This window comes from Musca domestica, unplaced genomic scaffold (assembly GCF_030504385.1).
Source record: "Musca domestica strain aabys unplaced genomic scaffold, Musca_domestica.polishedcontigs.V.1.1 2, whole genome shotgun sequence".
In the NCBI taxonomy this organism is placed as follows: domain Eukaryota; kingdom Metazoa; phylum Arthropoda; class Insecta; order Diptera; family Muscidae; genus Musca; species Musca domestica.
The window spans coordinates 3620011-3633952 of record NW_026712249.1 but is presented as its reverse complement, the minus strand read 5'-3'; the positions used below and the strand labels follow the sequence as shown (position 1 = coordinate 3633952).

The 13942-nt window shown below is 34.5% G+C and overlaps 1 protein-coding gene and 1 long non-coding RNA gene across 3 annotated transcripts in view; one reads left to right on the top strand and one right to left on the bottom strand.

Annotated features, from left to right (window-relative positions):
* Positions 1-13942, top strand: part of LOC131802153 (uncharacterized) — a 152357-nt gene that overhangs the window by 47725 nt on the left and 90690 nt on the right. The window contains exon 2 of the long non-coding RNA XR_009342061.1: positions 10483-10579. This is a non-coding gene — a long non-coding RNA (uncharacterized LOC131802153). The remainder of the gene's footprint in view (positions 1-10482; positions 10580-13942) is intronic.
* Positions 1-13942, bottom strand: part of LOC101887472 (homeotic protein ocelliless) — a 37612-nt gene that overhangs the window by 3113 nt on the left and 20557 nt on the right. For both annotated transcript variants that reach the window (XM_059121668.1, XM_059121667.1), the window contains exon 3: positions 11376-11530. In XM_059121668.1, the coding sequence (XP_058977651.1) occupies positions 11376-11530 (155 nt within the window). The remainder of the gene's footprint in view (positions 1-11375; positions 11531-13942) is intronic.

Below are 13942 nucleotides of genomic sequence, written 5' to 3'. Positions count from 1 at the left end.
CGCAAAGTGCTTACGAACGCATTTATGTTCACAGCAACAGCCAAATGCCTCTCTCCCCAACCCAGAATTTTGGCCACAAGTATTCTCCCCTTGTGATTTCAAAAGCTTGTTTTTTTGTGGCTCAATGGAATCTAAGGCTGGAGAGCAACGTCGAAGGGCTCGCTACTAATGACAATGGTTTCATGTTGCCACCCCAACCTTTTCATGTTGCCACACGCCAACCTTAAGTATTTGAAAGAGGACTCATTTGTGGGCAGGCAACTCCTGCCAACAGAACCCGATGAGTTATCAAAACGAAAGTGGCAGAGAAGGCATGGAGCGAAGCGGAGGGTAGGGCGTAATATTTGTGGCAATCATTATAACAACATTTCGAGTAGGTATTGTTGTTGCCGCTATAGCTTGACGAGAAAAGAGCATTAAATAAGGCGTATCAGATTTCATTATGGCAAAGATTTCCCAATTTGTTTGATTTCAATTTGCTTCCATGTCCTGGCCACGTTCGAATGTGTGTGTGTTTGTGTGTAAATGAATGGTTTTTGCCGATAACCAAGAGATTGGGGCGTTTGTTGGGTCTTTGTTTCAATTTGTGTTAACTGGGAATTTTACAGAAGAAAAATCAAAATAAAAGAAAATTGAAAAAAAAAACGAAGAAGAACAAATGATTTCAAATCACTGTCAATTCAATTTTCCTTGGATGTTTTTTTGGGAGGGGGAATATTTTTTCATGTTTAGTGCCTAGTAAGCACTTAGCTGTAGTTGGGAAAAAATGATTCTCAGATTTGAATTGAACAATTTTAAATGTCGTTTGAAGTCATTTAATGAGCCATGAACATTTATTAAATGCTGAGCTTTAAATTTGCAAGGGATCGAAAAGGAGGCGGCAGATCAAAGCAATAGAATTTCTCAATTTTATCAATGCAATAATTTTATTATTTCTATTATTAAGTTATGGCTGAGAAGTAAACGAAATTTTAGGGAAAGAAAAATAAAACGGATTTGAAAAAAAAAAATAATTTAAAAGGAGAAATTTTTGTCTTTAAAAATTTGAAGAAATCCTTTGTATTGAACATTTTAAATAAAAATTGAATTTGAATTTTTTTAATATCTATTTTTTTCATATCTTTTTTTGAAGTATTCGAATTTTGAGATAAGACACATGTTTTGTTCTTGGAATTTTTTTTAAATTTTTAATATTTTTTAAAGGATCCGAATTTCGAGATATAATAAAATTTTTGTTCTCATGTGCTGATGCTAAGCATTTCTATTATTATATATACAGGGTGAGATAAAAGAAACTGCAACTAATTTCAGACTGCTGTCATTTCCAAGCCACTCGTCCGACAGTTGTTAAAATTATTCCGGTGACAGCTCATTATATTGTTTACAAGCCTTCAAAAGCATTTTGGTGAGAAATTTCCAGGAAAAAAGTTATTCGTGATGGAATTCAAGCGTGATTTCTTTATATTCGGCTGGAGAACCACAAGTGTTTATCTTTAGAGCACTTCAGCATTTAAATGTGAATAAATCTTTTGTGTCTTGTACCATCGCTCGTTACCATGATACTGGTAGCGTAGCCCGACGTCAAGGAAGTGGACGGAAGAAAACAGCAACATCAGCAGAAGTGGTACGAAAAGTAAAGAAACGACTTGATGGAAAACCCCGTCACAGTGGCCGAAAAATGGGTCGTGAACTGAACATATCGCAATATTCTATTCGGAAAATATTAAAAAATGGACTCGGGGTAAAGCCATTGAATTTCCAAAAAGTGTAAGAACTTACACCGCAACAGAAAGAAAATAGACTCAAAAGAGCTAAAGAGTCTGCTTCGCAGAACTCAAGCGCCGGCCATAACAGCCGATGGTCGCTCTCTGCTCGTATTAATTGACCGTGGCATCAAAATAAATGCCGAATATTATCGCGAAAATATTCTGGAGGGTGTATTAAAGCATTGGGCACGCAAACATTTTGGCCGCAGACCTAGGACATTCCAACAGGACTCAGCACTCGCCACCCAAGAATGGTTACAAAATGAGGTTCCTTGCTTCATTTTCAGGCCACCAAAATTTCCGGATACCAATCCGTTGGACTATTGTGTCTGGAGTATTTTCCAAAATACAAGGTTGGCACTAAAAAATAGCAAGGCAAGCGTTGCGCCGGGAATGGGCCAAAATACCGCAAAGCAACATTTGGGCAGCGTTAGACGCTTTCATTGGTCGTTTGAAGGGCATAATTCGTGCAAAAGGTGACCAAATCGAACAAATCTAATGCTATTCTAAAGTTAGATTCTATTTCCGACATTTTTTGCTTTCATTCAATAAAATTTTAAAAAAAAAATTAAAAATTATGACGTTTGACTTTGTTGCAGTTTTTTTATCTCACCCTGCATAGGCGGGCGCACTGACACACCTAGATCGACTTCAAATGTCCTGAAATGGATTTAATTCAAAGAGACTTAGGGTCGCTGTTACGATGAGGCACATTTTTCTGTATGAAACGATGTATATCCTCTGTAGCAAGGTAGGCGAAGGGTAGAAAAAAATAAAGAACTTAATTTTCCTGTTTTGGGAATATATATTTTTTTAATTTAAATAAGAGGTCGTCGTTATTTGTAGAGTTTTTTAATTTCCATAGAATTTTTTTTCATTTTCTTTAAATTGAAGATTTGAAAATTCAGTAGACTCCAAATGTACGAAAAACTTTGTTCCAAATATATATTTTTTTTAATTTCAAAAAATTCTTAAATTTTCTTCAATGAAAAAAATGTTATTCTTCATTTTGTGATAAAAAATATCACTGCTCTCTTTCTCTCAATAATTCAAGAACAACTTTAAAATATCCCCTGTTTCTATTTTCCTTCTACAAAATTTATAAAACCATGTGCAAGTTCTCCCAGAACAGGCTCAAATGAAATCACAGCAAACTCTTTCATTCTGCATGACTCTCTCCCCATGGCTCTGTGATGCCACTATTGTTAGGAGGCAACTGTCGTTTAATCTGCAATGGGAAATTCTCAACAATACAACAGCTGTGTCACAAAATTTACTCCAAACGAGAAAAATACAAAAAAAAAAAAAAAATAACAACAATAACACATTTCGGAAAAAAATTGAAAAAAAAAGAAAACAAACAAATACTGTTTACGCATTGTTGACAAATGCAAGACGCGGGAGAGTGAGGGGCCAGGACATGTCATCAACATTTCAAATTTGCTAGGGGTGATAGGTATTTTTAACAAAAACGCAAGAAAAGAGTTGACATTAGGGTAACAAAATCAAATACTAATGATGCCAAGCCATATTCAGTGGTTCATCCCCTGTGAGAGAGATAGAAAGAGAGCGAACCACAAAGAACCTCCCAACTGAACGAGGGAGATATCCAAACATGCATCCCTGCCATCATCAACAAACATACACTCGCACACACACACACACACATATGTACATAATTTTGTGCCATTTATTTCGTGCTAATGACAAATTACGATTATGCCTGTTCGGAATATGGCATTGCCATTTATATTCATTACATAAGCCGTATGATGACGATGACGACGACGATGGTGATGATGATGATGATCATACGAACCACAACCCAGCCATATGCCTCGAATTCTATTCTATATCCCATTTCAACACTCGGTATCTCAGTTTCGTTCGTTCGTTGGGTTGGTTGGCTGCTTGGTTGGCTGCTTGGTTGGCTGCTTGGTGTGAACGTGCTCGACCAAAATTATATTGTTTGACTCGGCATAAACGGAAGCGCTTAGCAAGGTTATCAACATGAATAATAAAGATTTGATTTATGATTTATTTCGTTTGTTCGTTATGCTTGCTTACAGCAACATCAACGAGAACAACAAAATACAGGCTTCTTCTTCTGATATTCCTACTTTAAGCATGTGGGTTGATTTGTTGTTGTTTGTTTGTTGGCTACAATCTAAGAGAACCCAGCAGAAGAAGAACATTGCGGCATCGTTCGTTCGTCTGTCCGTCCCTTCATCATGAAAGCCCTTCTGGCAGAGAGCTAAAACTAAAAATTGGCACAAGCACAAACACCTCCAACCCCCAACCTAAAAGGCATCCAGCCAGCCAATGAACCAGCCAGCCATATTTTATTTCTTCCTCATTTCCCCCTTCTCCCTTGTTGGCCTGCGTGCGGTGTAAACAGTAGCATTAGGGCGTCAATGTTTGTTCTGTTCTGGTGCAGATAAGCTCTGGAAAATGATTACATTTCATGGAACAAGCACGCACACTCCCTCCCATAAACATATAAACACACTGGCACACACATATAGTCACACATTTTTGCTCATAAAATATTGAAGTTGGAGGACGAGAGTGGCATCAGCCAACCAACCAACCAACCATTGGCTTGTATTTATATTTCATCCTTATGGAAAATTTATTCGTTTGCTTGTGTATGTGTGTGTGTGTGCGTGCATGTGGGTGTTTTGGACTTTGAACGAACATTCCATGCGACCAAGAATCGAGTTGTGTTTAAGGAATATGTTCGGGGAAATTCTTTTTGATTTCAGATGCATTTGCTTATAAAGTTGTGAGAATATTTATGTAAATTTGAATTTCAGCAGCAGTTCCAGGACGTTATGGAACTAGAAATATTTTGAGTTTTTTTTTAAAGGTATTTTAAAAAAAATTCAAATTTGAATGATGCTTTCCATGCGACCAAGAATCGAGTTGTCTTTAAGATATAAGAATAGGGCATTCGTTTTGAGTTGAAATGCTTTTGTGAAAATATTTTTGTGAAAGTTGCTTTAAGCATTGTTTTAGGATTTTATGGGACGGTAAATATTTTGAGTTTTTAAAAGGCATCATGAAGAATAACTGAAAATATAACAAAAAATCAAATAAAATCATAATAAAATCGCCTTAAGAAAAATCCCAAAAAAATATATATTTTCTTTTTCAAATAATATTTTATTTTTTTTTAGATTGGATTTTTTTAAATGTTCTTAGGCCAGAAAATGAGGAATTTTTGTGTTTTCTTTGAAGAAAATTTTCAATACCAATTTAAATTAAAACAAGTAAAAAAGCAGCTTAATTCGGCTGGGCCGAACTTCTAATATCCTTCACCATTTGGAAAAGGCTTGCAAAATGTAAACCAAAATCGGTGAAAAATGCGGATGTAATTTTAAAAATTCCGAATTTCTGGCGTTACTTAGACCTGTACAGATAATTATAAGTCTGAAAACTCCACTGTCTGTTACAAAATCCACCAAAACCAAGTTTGTTGAAAAATGTTTTTTTCTGTTGAGAAATCTAGCTAAAATCATCAAAACAACGAGGTTCTGATATATGCTCCAAATAACAAAAATTGAAACATTTCCGGTGAAAAGTGTGCCACAAATCATTCAAATACCGAATATCTGGAGATACAGTTATATGGGTCCTATACCAAAACTTGGACCTTTGGGATGTTTCCTACGTAATGGGAACACATAATCCCAAATTATAGAACATTTGTCGACTGAAGCTCCCCAAAAAACCTTAAATCTTCCGGTACAGTTATATTCGGCCTTTACTAAAATGTGGGCCCATATAACCCATTTTCAATACCGAAAGTCTTGGTAAAGCGAATGATTAGAGGCATTATCTGGTAAACCAAATATTTAGATGCCTTAGGGTCGAATCGGCTTTAATATATTCTCGAACTTTCTCAATGGGTAAGAACCACACCTTTCTTGGCATGGAGATGTGGTTGTGATATAATGGGCCACTTTTGGTAAGCAGAATTGATGCAGAAATAAATCAAATCTAAGTGAAATTTTGTCAACCTACATCATTTCGTTTGGAAACTAGTGGAATTTCCACAGACGGACAGACAGACTGAATAACATCGCTAAATCAACATAGAATTTTTTGTGGGGTTTAAAATTTATGTTTGGAGGTGTTAAAAACGGAATGCCAAACTTAATTCTTCCTTCATGCCGTGGTGAAGGGTTTTAAAATTAGAACTTTGAGCTAAAATATTTGGAGGAAATTCAGAAAATTTAGAATTTTACCAGTTTTTATTTTTTTAATTCTAATATTTTTGCTCTTATCATTTTTTTTTTTTGTATTTTTTTTAATTCTAATATTTTTGGTCTTTTCGAAATGAAATAAGGTGTATTTCAATTTTCAGTTTACACAAATCTTTGAGTCCTGAAATTTGAATGGTTTTTTCGAAGTTTCCTATACTTTAAGAGACTAAATAAGGGGTTTATATTTTTTTAGAAAAAGCTAAAGAAAAACTAGAATTTAAATTTTCATTGAAAAAATAGAAAATTTAGGCTTTTACCAGTTTATTTTATTTCATTTATTCTTTTCCATTTTTTTAATTTTAATACTTTTGGTCTCATCCAATTTTTTTTTGTTTTTTTTTATATTCTGTTATTTTAGAAATAGTGTCAAAAAATAAAAATATTCGTTTCGAATATATATTGGGGTGTGTCTCAATTTTCAGCTCACATAAATATTTGATGTCCTGAAGTGTAAATGGGGTTTTCAAAGTTTCTTACACGTCCACAGACTAAATATGGGATTTTTCCTTTTACGAAAGAGGTAAATTGGAATATTTTTTAAAATCAATTTTCATTGAAATAAAATCTTTCCCTTAACACGAGTTTTAGTTTTCTTTAAGAAGTTCCTCCCAAAAATTAAAGTTCTGTCAGAGTTTTCTTGCCACTGTTTTGTTTAATTTTAAAATTCTTCAACATTACGATTCGCTGAGCATTGCTGTCACATTTTACGCAAATGTCAATTACCTGAAGTCTCTATTTCTACTCCCTCACATGGTAATTTTTTTCTCTTGCCATTTGTTACGTCTTCCGAGGAAGGGCCCTACCATGTGGCTATTGCTGTTGTCTATCTTCTGGTATTCATTACAAAGTGTGGAAAATGGAAATTGAATCCGAACAATCAGTCGTAGACTGATGAGTGAAAATTCTATATGACCACGTTCCGACGAAATAGAAGTAGACACAAGGATACCATAGTAAAGACCGAAAACCTGAGCCAGCCAGACAAACAGACTGGCTGGCTGACTGACTGACTGGTAGTTGATAGCAGAGGTGGAGGTGGTGTTGGTCTCAAATCTACAAAACAAAGGAAAACACGAAACGAAAAACACCTACAACGGCCAGTCCGGCCAGCGTTTGCGACAATTATAGTTTCAGTCAGCAATTCCAGATATTTGCTGGCCAATGTGATATTCAATAATTAAATGTTTAAATGCAAACGTAGTCAAATAATGGGCAGAAGCCGGTTGGCAGTCCCATTTGTTCGTCCGTCCGTCCGGGCGACATGCGACAGACAATTGTGGAATGAAACCAACGTGTCAATTTTCACGAGTGGTCAATTTGCAATGCAGGGGCTTCCCTGTAACACAAACACACACACACACATGGGATAGCTACAGAACAACAAAACAAATGTTCGTTCCAGCTACCGGCCAGCTCGACAGCAGCGGCAGCAACATGTTTTTGTTCGTACATGTCCATGGAGGGAACATGGAACAAGAATGCATTTAACTGCAATTTTTATTTCGCCTTTAAAGATATTCAGTGTCACGTCCTTAAATTACTTATAATCGTTTGTTGTTTTTGTTGCAAAAAACAAAAAAGTGTCCTTCTTCAATCCTTCATTGTCTCTGGTCATGTTCACAGGAACAATAACACAAACGGAGACAGACAGACGGACAGACAGAAGAAGGCCCACCAAACGGCTGTGTTTGTTTTGTCATTTCTGTTTGAACAACTGATCAAGGCTGCAAAATCTCTGCCCAAAATGACATCTCAATTTCTGGCTGATCCAGCAGCGATTGTTACAACAAATCCAACAAATTCCCAAATAGACCCCAGGGCATTGATCATCTGGGCCTTGGCTGAATGAAGGGCCATTTCAATGCAATACTCCATAATTATGTCATATCATCAACAAACAAACGATCCGAATCTGCCTCCCCAAACAAAACCTGGCGAACGTCCTAAATAAACATCACGAGAAATTTGGATTCGTGTTTATTTAGCCACATTAACAACCGGCTAACAATGGCAGCAGCCGACAGCGACAATTGTCACAAATGAAATTAAACGATTTATTGTCAAAGGACAACAAATTTATGGAACTTCAATGGCTGGCTAACATTTCTGTCGCTTGCGTTTTGTGAGAGCAACGGAAATCGGCAATGCAAACAAACATAACTGCCGTGAGGAAATTCTTATATTTTTTTGCCACTGCCATTTGAGGGTTAATTTTTGTTTTTGGTGTTTACCCAATTTATTTAGATGTAATATATTTTAATGGTTACATTTACACATGTCACTCGCTTCCCTTTTCCTTTTTTATACACCAATGTAATGTTGCCTTTCATATATATTTTCCCGGTAATTTGGTGAAAAATCATTTAGATTTTTATGGTTTCCTTTTAATGTATCACACCATTTGTGGCACTGGCTTTGGTTGGTAGTCCCCTTCATCACTTACTTTTTCCCCCTCATTAGCAAATTGTTGGTCTATATTTTCCATATGTGCCATATCACTCAAATTGGTGTTTGCTTTTGGGATTTTAAGGATTTTTGGTAACTTCTGTTTTCTGGGCGAGGGGTGTGAGTCAGGAAGCTGGCTAAGTGAGTGATAAATATGTATCACAAAAGGCCAAGGCATATGTTTGGTTGGTAAAATTACACACCATTTGAGAGATTTAGTGATTGATGAGGGGAAATGGCTGAGACAAATTACTTTCAAGGGCTGAGCATTTTTGGGCATAATGTGGCAAAGTTAAATTAATCCTTATCAATATAATAACTTTTATTAGAGAAAAACACTCCCAGGCAATGAAATAGGTCAAAATATTCCTTAAAGGCAATTAAACAACTTTTTATCAGAAAAAAAAAATAATAATAATAAAATAAGTAAGACATTAAAATCAAAAGTAAACTTTTAAGATATCCATAGAAAAGGCGCCTTTCAGAGTGTAAAGATATAACCCCACTAGAAATTTGACTAAAAGCAGCGATGCTCAAGAACAATAGCTCGCTCACCGGGTAATTTCTCTTAGCTTTTTGAAATCATCAACAAATCGGTGTTAAAATTGTGAATTATTACCTTCATTACTACTTTTGGAATAAACTTCATATTTAAAAACAATTAAAATAAATCGTAGAATAAAATGAAAAAGCGGAATATTAATTCTCTTTTCAATGTTCTCTTTTGGCTACTCATGTGCCACGATTTGGAGAAGGGCTGATAAAAGTCATCTTCTTATAAGAATAATCCAGCCCTGCTTATAATATATGCGTTAGTAGAGGTAAGAGATTTTTACGCCCTGGCAAATGAATATCGGGAGAGAACACGTGTGTGTGCTGCACTGAACTTAACCAAATTTTCCTAACAAAAACAAACGTTGACTTTTTTTCTTTGAAAAAGAAAATATACAAAGAATAAGTGTTGGCTATGCACAGTTTTTTGCATTTAATGAACACAGTTCATAAAACTAGTACTAGTAGTACTTCAGCAAATAAAACATTACGACGAGAGTTACTATTGAACAATATCCACAATATACTGCAACTTTGTGAAAAAGATATAGAATTATATATATATATATATATATATAGAGCCTAGGGTCATTTGGGTTGAATTCCACGAGGAATTTGAAATATTTAAAGTCTTATTCCTCTTCTGAACCTGTTCCTATTTTTCTAACAAGACAATAATTGCATTTTTTCTTTAAAACAAAATTGTTATAAAGAGAAAATGCTTCCTATGTACAGTTTTTTGTATTTAATGAACAAATTTCATAAAACATTTAATACTGGTTAGCTGTGTATGTATGTGTCTGAGAGAGCAAGAGAGAAAGTGTAAAACAATTTGGTGAGGCTTTTTGTTATAGTCTATTCGTTGTGTCTGTGACTTTAACGCAGAGAGAGAAAGAGAGTAAAATACACTTTTGATAGTTTTTCTTTGTTGTGAGAGATTTTACTTATTCTCTTTTTTTTTTTGATTAACAGAAAATAATCTAATAATTGTTTCTGTTGAAGATATTTGGAAGATGTTTATGCGAATTCGAATTGAACAACACATATTAAGGCAAGTGCAATTTTTACACTTTTTAACTTTGTATTTGTCTTTTAGGAGTTCAATGTGATTTTTTGAAAAGAGACGCAAAATGAGTGCAAATAGTAGTGTAGTAGGTAAAACTATGAATTTTGTTTTGGAATCTATGAAAAGCTTACATATTTTTGGAAAATTTATGAATAATATTTAAATATACTATTTCAAGTATATTTAAAATAAAATATTTATAAAATCTTTTGCATCATTCTAGAATTATAAAAAGTTTTCGAAAAAAATATGGTTAATCCCAATATCTCAAAGTTTCTCTATTAAAAATCTGTTACTACCGTAATTTTGAATTACGTGCAAATCGTTTAATATATTTGCCAAAAAAAAAAAAAAATGATAAAATTCTATTTTTCTATTTCATTAGGTTTTTACCGACCGAAAAACAAAAGGTTACACGACGAGAAAACGAATATGACAGTTAAGTGCAAAAATACAGTATATTTGCACAAATGCCATGACAGGTAAGTGAAAACGTACTGTATTTTTGCAAAAATGCTACTTCAAACTAAAAAGAAGTTAAGGAATGATTTGAAATTCAGACAAAATTAGTTATTCGTATAGAAATTTCGATAAAATTCAAACTCTTTTAGAGTAAAAACTATAAGAGAGAAAAGAGGAATTATCCTTCTTGGAAATGCGGATAAAAATATTATTTTTTGTCGAAAAGAAAACAAGTCATTCTATTTTGTTCTTTTTCTAATCTAAAAAAATCATTTTTAACTAACATTGAATAAGTTTTTTCAAGCTCGAGGTCTAATGTTGTTAAAATATTTTTTTATTTATCGATATTTCATATAAAAAAAAAATAAAAATATCGATAAATAAAATATTTTTAACAACATTACCCCTCGAGCTGGAAAAAACTTATTCAAAAAAAAATATATATATATATATTAGCTAAATAACTTTCAAATTAAAATTTCTAAAATGTAATATGACATTTTAAAACTCATTCAAATTGAAATCTATTTTTTTAAATTCCATTCTTTGTCAATTCAATATCATTTAGAGCATCTCAAAGTGCGCTAAATTTTTGTGTTTACCAAAAGCGTTAAATTTGTTAGGCTAAGAAATTCCTGTTTCGAAATTCGTCAATGATTTTTTCCAAATTATTTCGGTTAGCTAGTCTCTTGAAAATATTAGGACTTCATATAGACCCATCTGAAAGCCATAACTATTCCCCACATTTTTTAAAAGCCACACACCCCAATACTTAAATTTAATAACAAAAATTAAACTTTCAAAACATCGCCTTACCTGTACTCTGGATTCGGGTAGATTGATTTTCAGTGCCACCTCCTCGCGCATAAAGATGTCAGGATAACGTGTCTTGCCGAATAGAGATTCCAATACGTCCAGCTGGGCACGGGTGAATGTGGTGCGTTCACGTCTCTGTTTACGGGTGTTGACACCTGCGGGGGAAGAGAAGGGACAAACAAAAAAACAAACATTCATGGGTTAGCAAACGTTAATCCTGGCTACTCAAAAAAACGGCCTAACAATGTGATGAAATTGATAGTTTTGGACTAAAGAACAACAACAAAAATTCACTGAATGGCTGGCCAACTAACTGGCTTTAAAAAGTCAACTGTGAAAGCAAATAAAAAAAAATTATTAACTTTAAAAGCCATGACATTGGAAACAACGAAACGCAACAAAAAAAAAAACTAAAAATTAATTAATTAAGAGATTAATAAGCAATATCCTGCTGGTTTATTATGGACAACAACAACAACAAAGAAAAACTCGTTGCAGGCCCTGGAATGTTTAGTCTACGGGAAAAAAGGATAATAACATTCATGGACAGACGGACAGACACACATTCATACATATTCATTTGTTCATTCAGTGAAAAAATGGCGTATATTTTCCCCACACTCACTCACAATGGAAAACCATGGAAAAATGTCCCGTGAAAAAAAGGTGGCCTGATGATGACGAAAAATGGGGTAGGGTATAAAACAACAAATCCCATTGTTGTTGTTGTTTCTATTGTTATTATAATACCAAACAAAGAATTGCGTGCTGCGTGAATGGCAAAGCAACCCCTTAAAAGTTTCGTGGCGAAATTTTCCAACCCCTATTGTGTGTATCTCTCACAACAACAACGAAAAAAGGAAAAATGGAATGGATTCGGGTTGGTGGAAATTTTTTCTCTCTTGTGTACATAAGCGCTGGAGCTGTACATACCAAGGTATGTATATAAAAGCTGTATCTGTGTGTTTTTGGTTATAACAAAAGGCATTCATATGTGTGTGTGCAGGAGGAAACAAAAAAAGGTACTGCTCGTTCGTTTTTTAATCCGGCGACGACACCATTGTTTTGTCACCCTATCCCTTCTTTTCACAATTCGATCATCTAATCTGCCGGTCGGCTAGACGGCCGTCGGTGGTTATGCGAAACGCGGCAATCTGTCTTTTTTTTTGAAAATAGTTTTTTAATGTCGTTGTTTCAGGTTTTCATGTTACAGGCTCCTCGTAAAAAAGGGTCTCCCCGTTCGTACGTGCCTACTGCCGGCTACGTAAATTAATGCCTTTCTTTTGTGGCAGCCATGGCATAGCTGTAGCTCAATTTACAGCTGGCAGAAATCACAGTTTGAAATCAAATGAAAGCAAGAAATGTTGATGGAATTAATTTGAAGTTTATTAGAGATGGCGTTGCCGATGACTGGTTGTTGCTACAACTCCGAACTAAAAAAGCCAGATGTGGTTAGTTTTCAATATTGAAACTCCGATCGCTCGCTCGCATAGGAGAAGCCAAAAAGGCAATTTGTCTGTGCAGCTATCCATTTTTTGCATTTTGCGACGGCGCAATGTAAATGTGACATTTACGTTTTGCTCCATCATGGAAATGATGGTCGGAACAGACGCTTTGCGCCACAGAGTCTTTATTGTCAGTCAGTGCACGCAGTCGCTCATTATTCATTTTGACAATATTATTGATAATGATGCAATCTGTTTCTCTTAGCCAGTCAGTCAGTCAGCCAGCCAGCCGGCGAGGTAAACTTCAAGCTCACTCGCTCGCTTCATATGAACAAAATAGTAGATAACAAGTCAATGGACCAAAATTGTGATCAAGTCACAACTCCTAAACTGGAATATTGAAAAATAAGAAAAAAAAAAAAAACGCTTTTCATGCTTCACGGTTTTGTGTTGGGATGCTTTCGCCTGATATGAGCAGTCTTGCACTTGATGTCGTCTCCAAAGAGACTGGGTGACATCGTCTGCCTCAGGATGTTGTTTATTTTTAACCAGGCTTTTATGTTTTACATTGAATGACCAAGTTTTGTTGTTGTCGTTGCTGTTGCCTTTTATTCCCAAGCGGTTTCTTTCTCTTCCAAGTGAAATCTCCATGTCATCTTTACTTAAAATTGAGTTATCAGTTGGTCTGTTTATCATTCATTCATTCTGTTTTGTCACGACAAATCATTTGTCATTTATGTATCGTTTCTTATGTTAAACAAAATGCATTTTGAGATTTTTTGTTTTCTTTTTCTTCTTTGGTTTTGGAGTTTTGAAAAATGAAGGTGTTTTTTTAAGAAAAAAAAAATATTTGTTTGTGGGTGCCCAGCAACGATTTTTAAACTCAGAAAAAATTTTGATACATGAATTTGTTAAAATTTTTAGGTTAATAAAGAAGAGGATTTTTCGAAAAATAAATTATGATGTCAATCCATGAAAGACTAACGATATTGAAATCAGTGTTTATAGCCGCAAGTTATGTTTAAATATTTGAAATTTTGCTATTTGTTTTTGGAAGATGAATTAAAGCTCCTGAATTATAAGCCAAAAATTGAATTTCAAAATTAAAGTATTTTTTTTAGA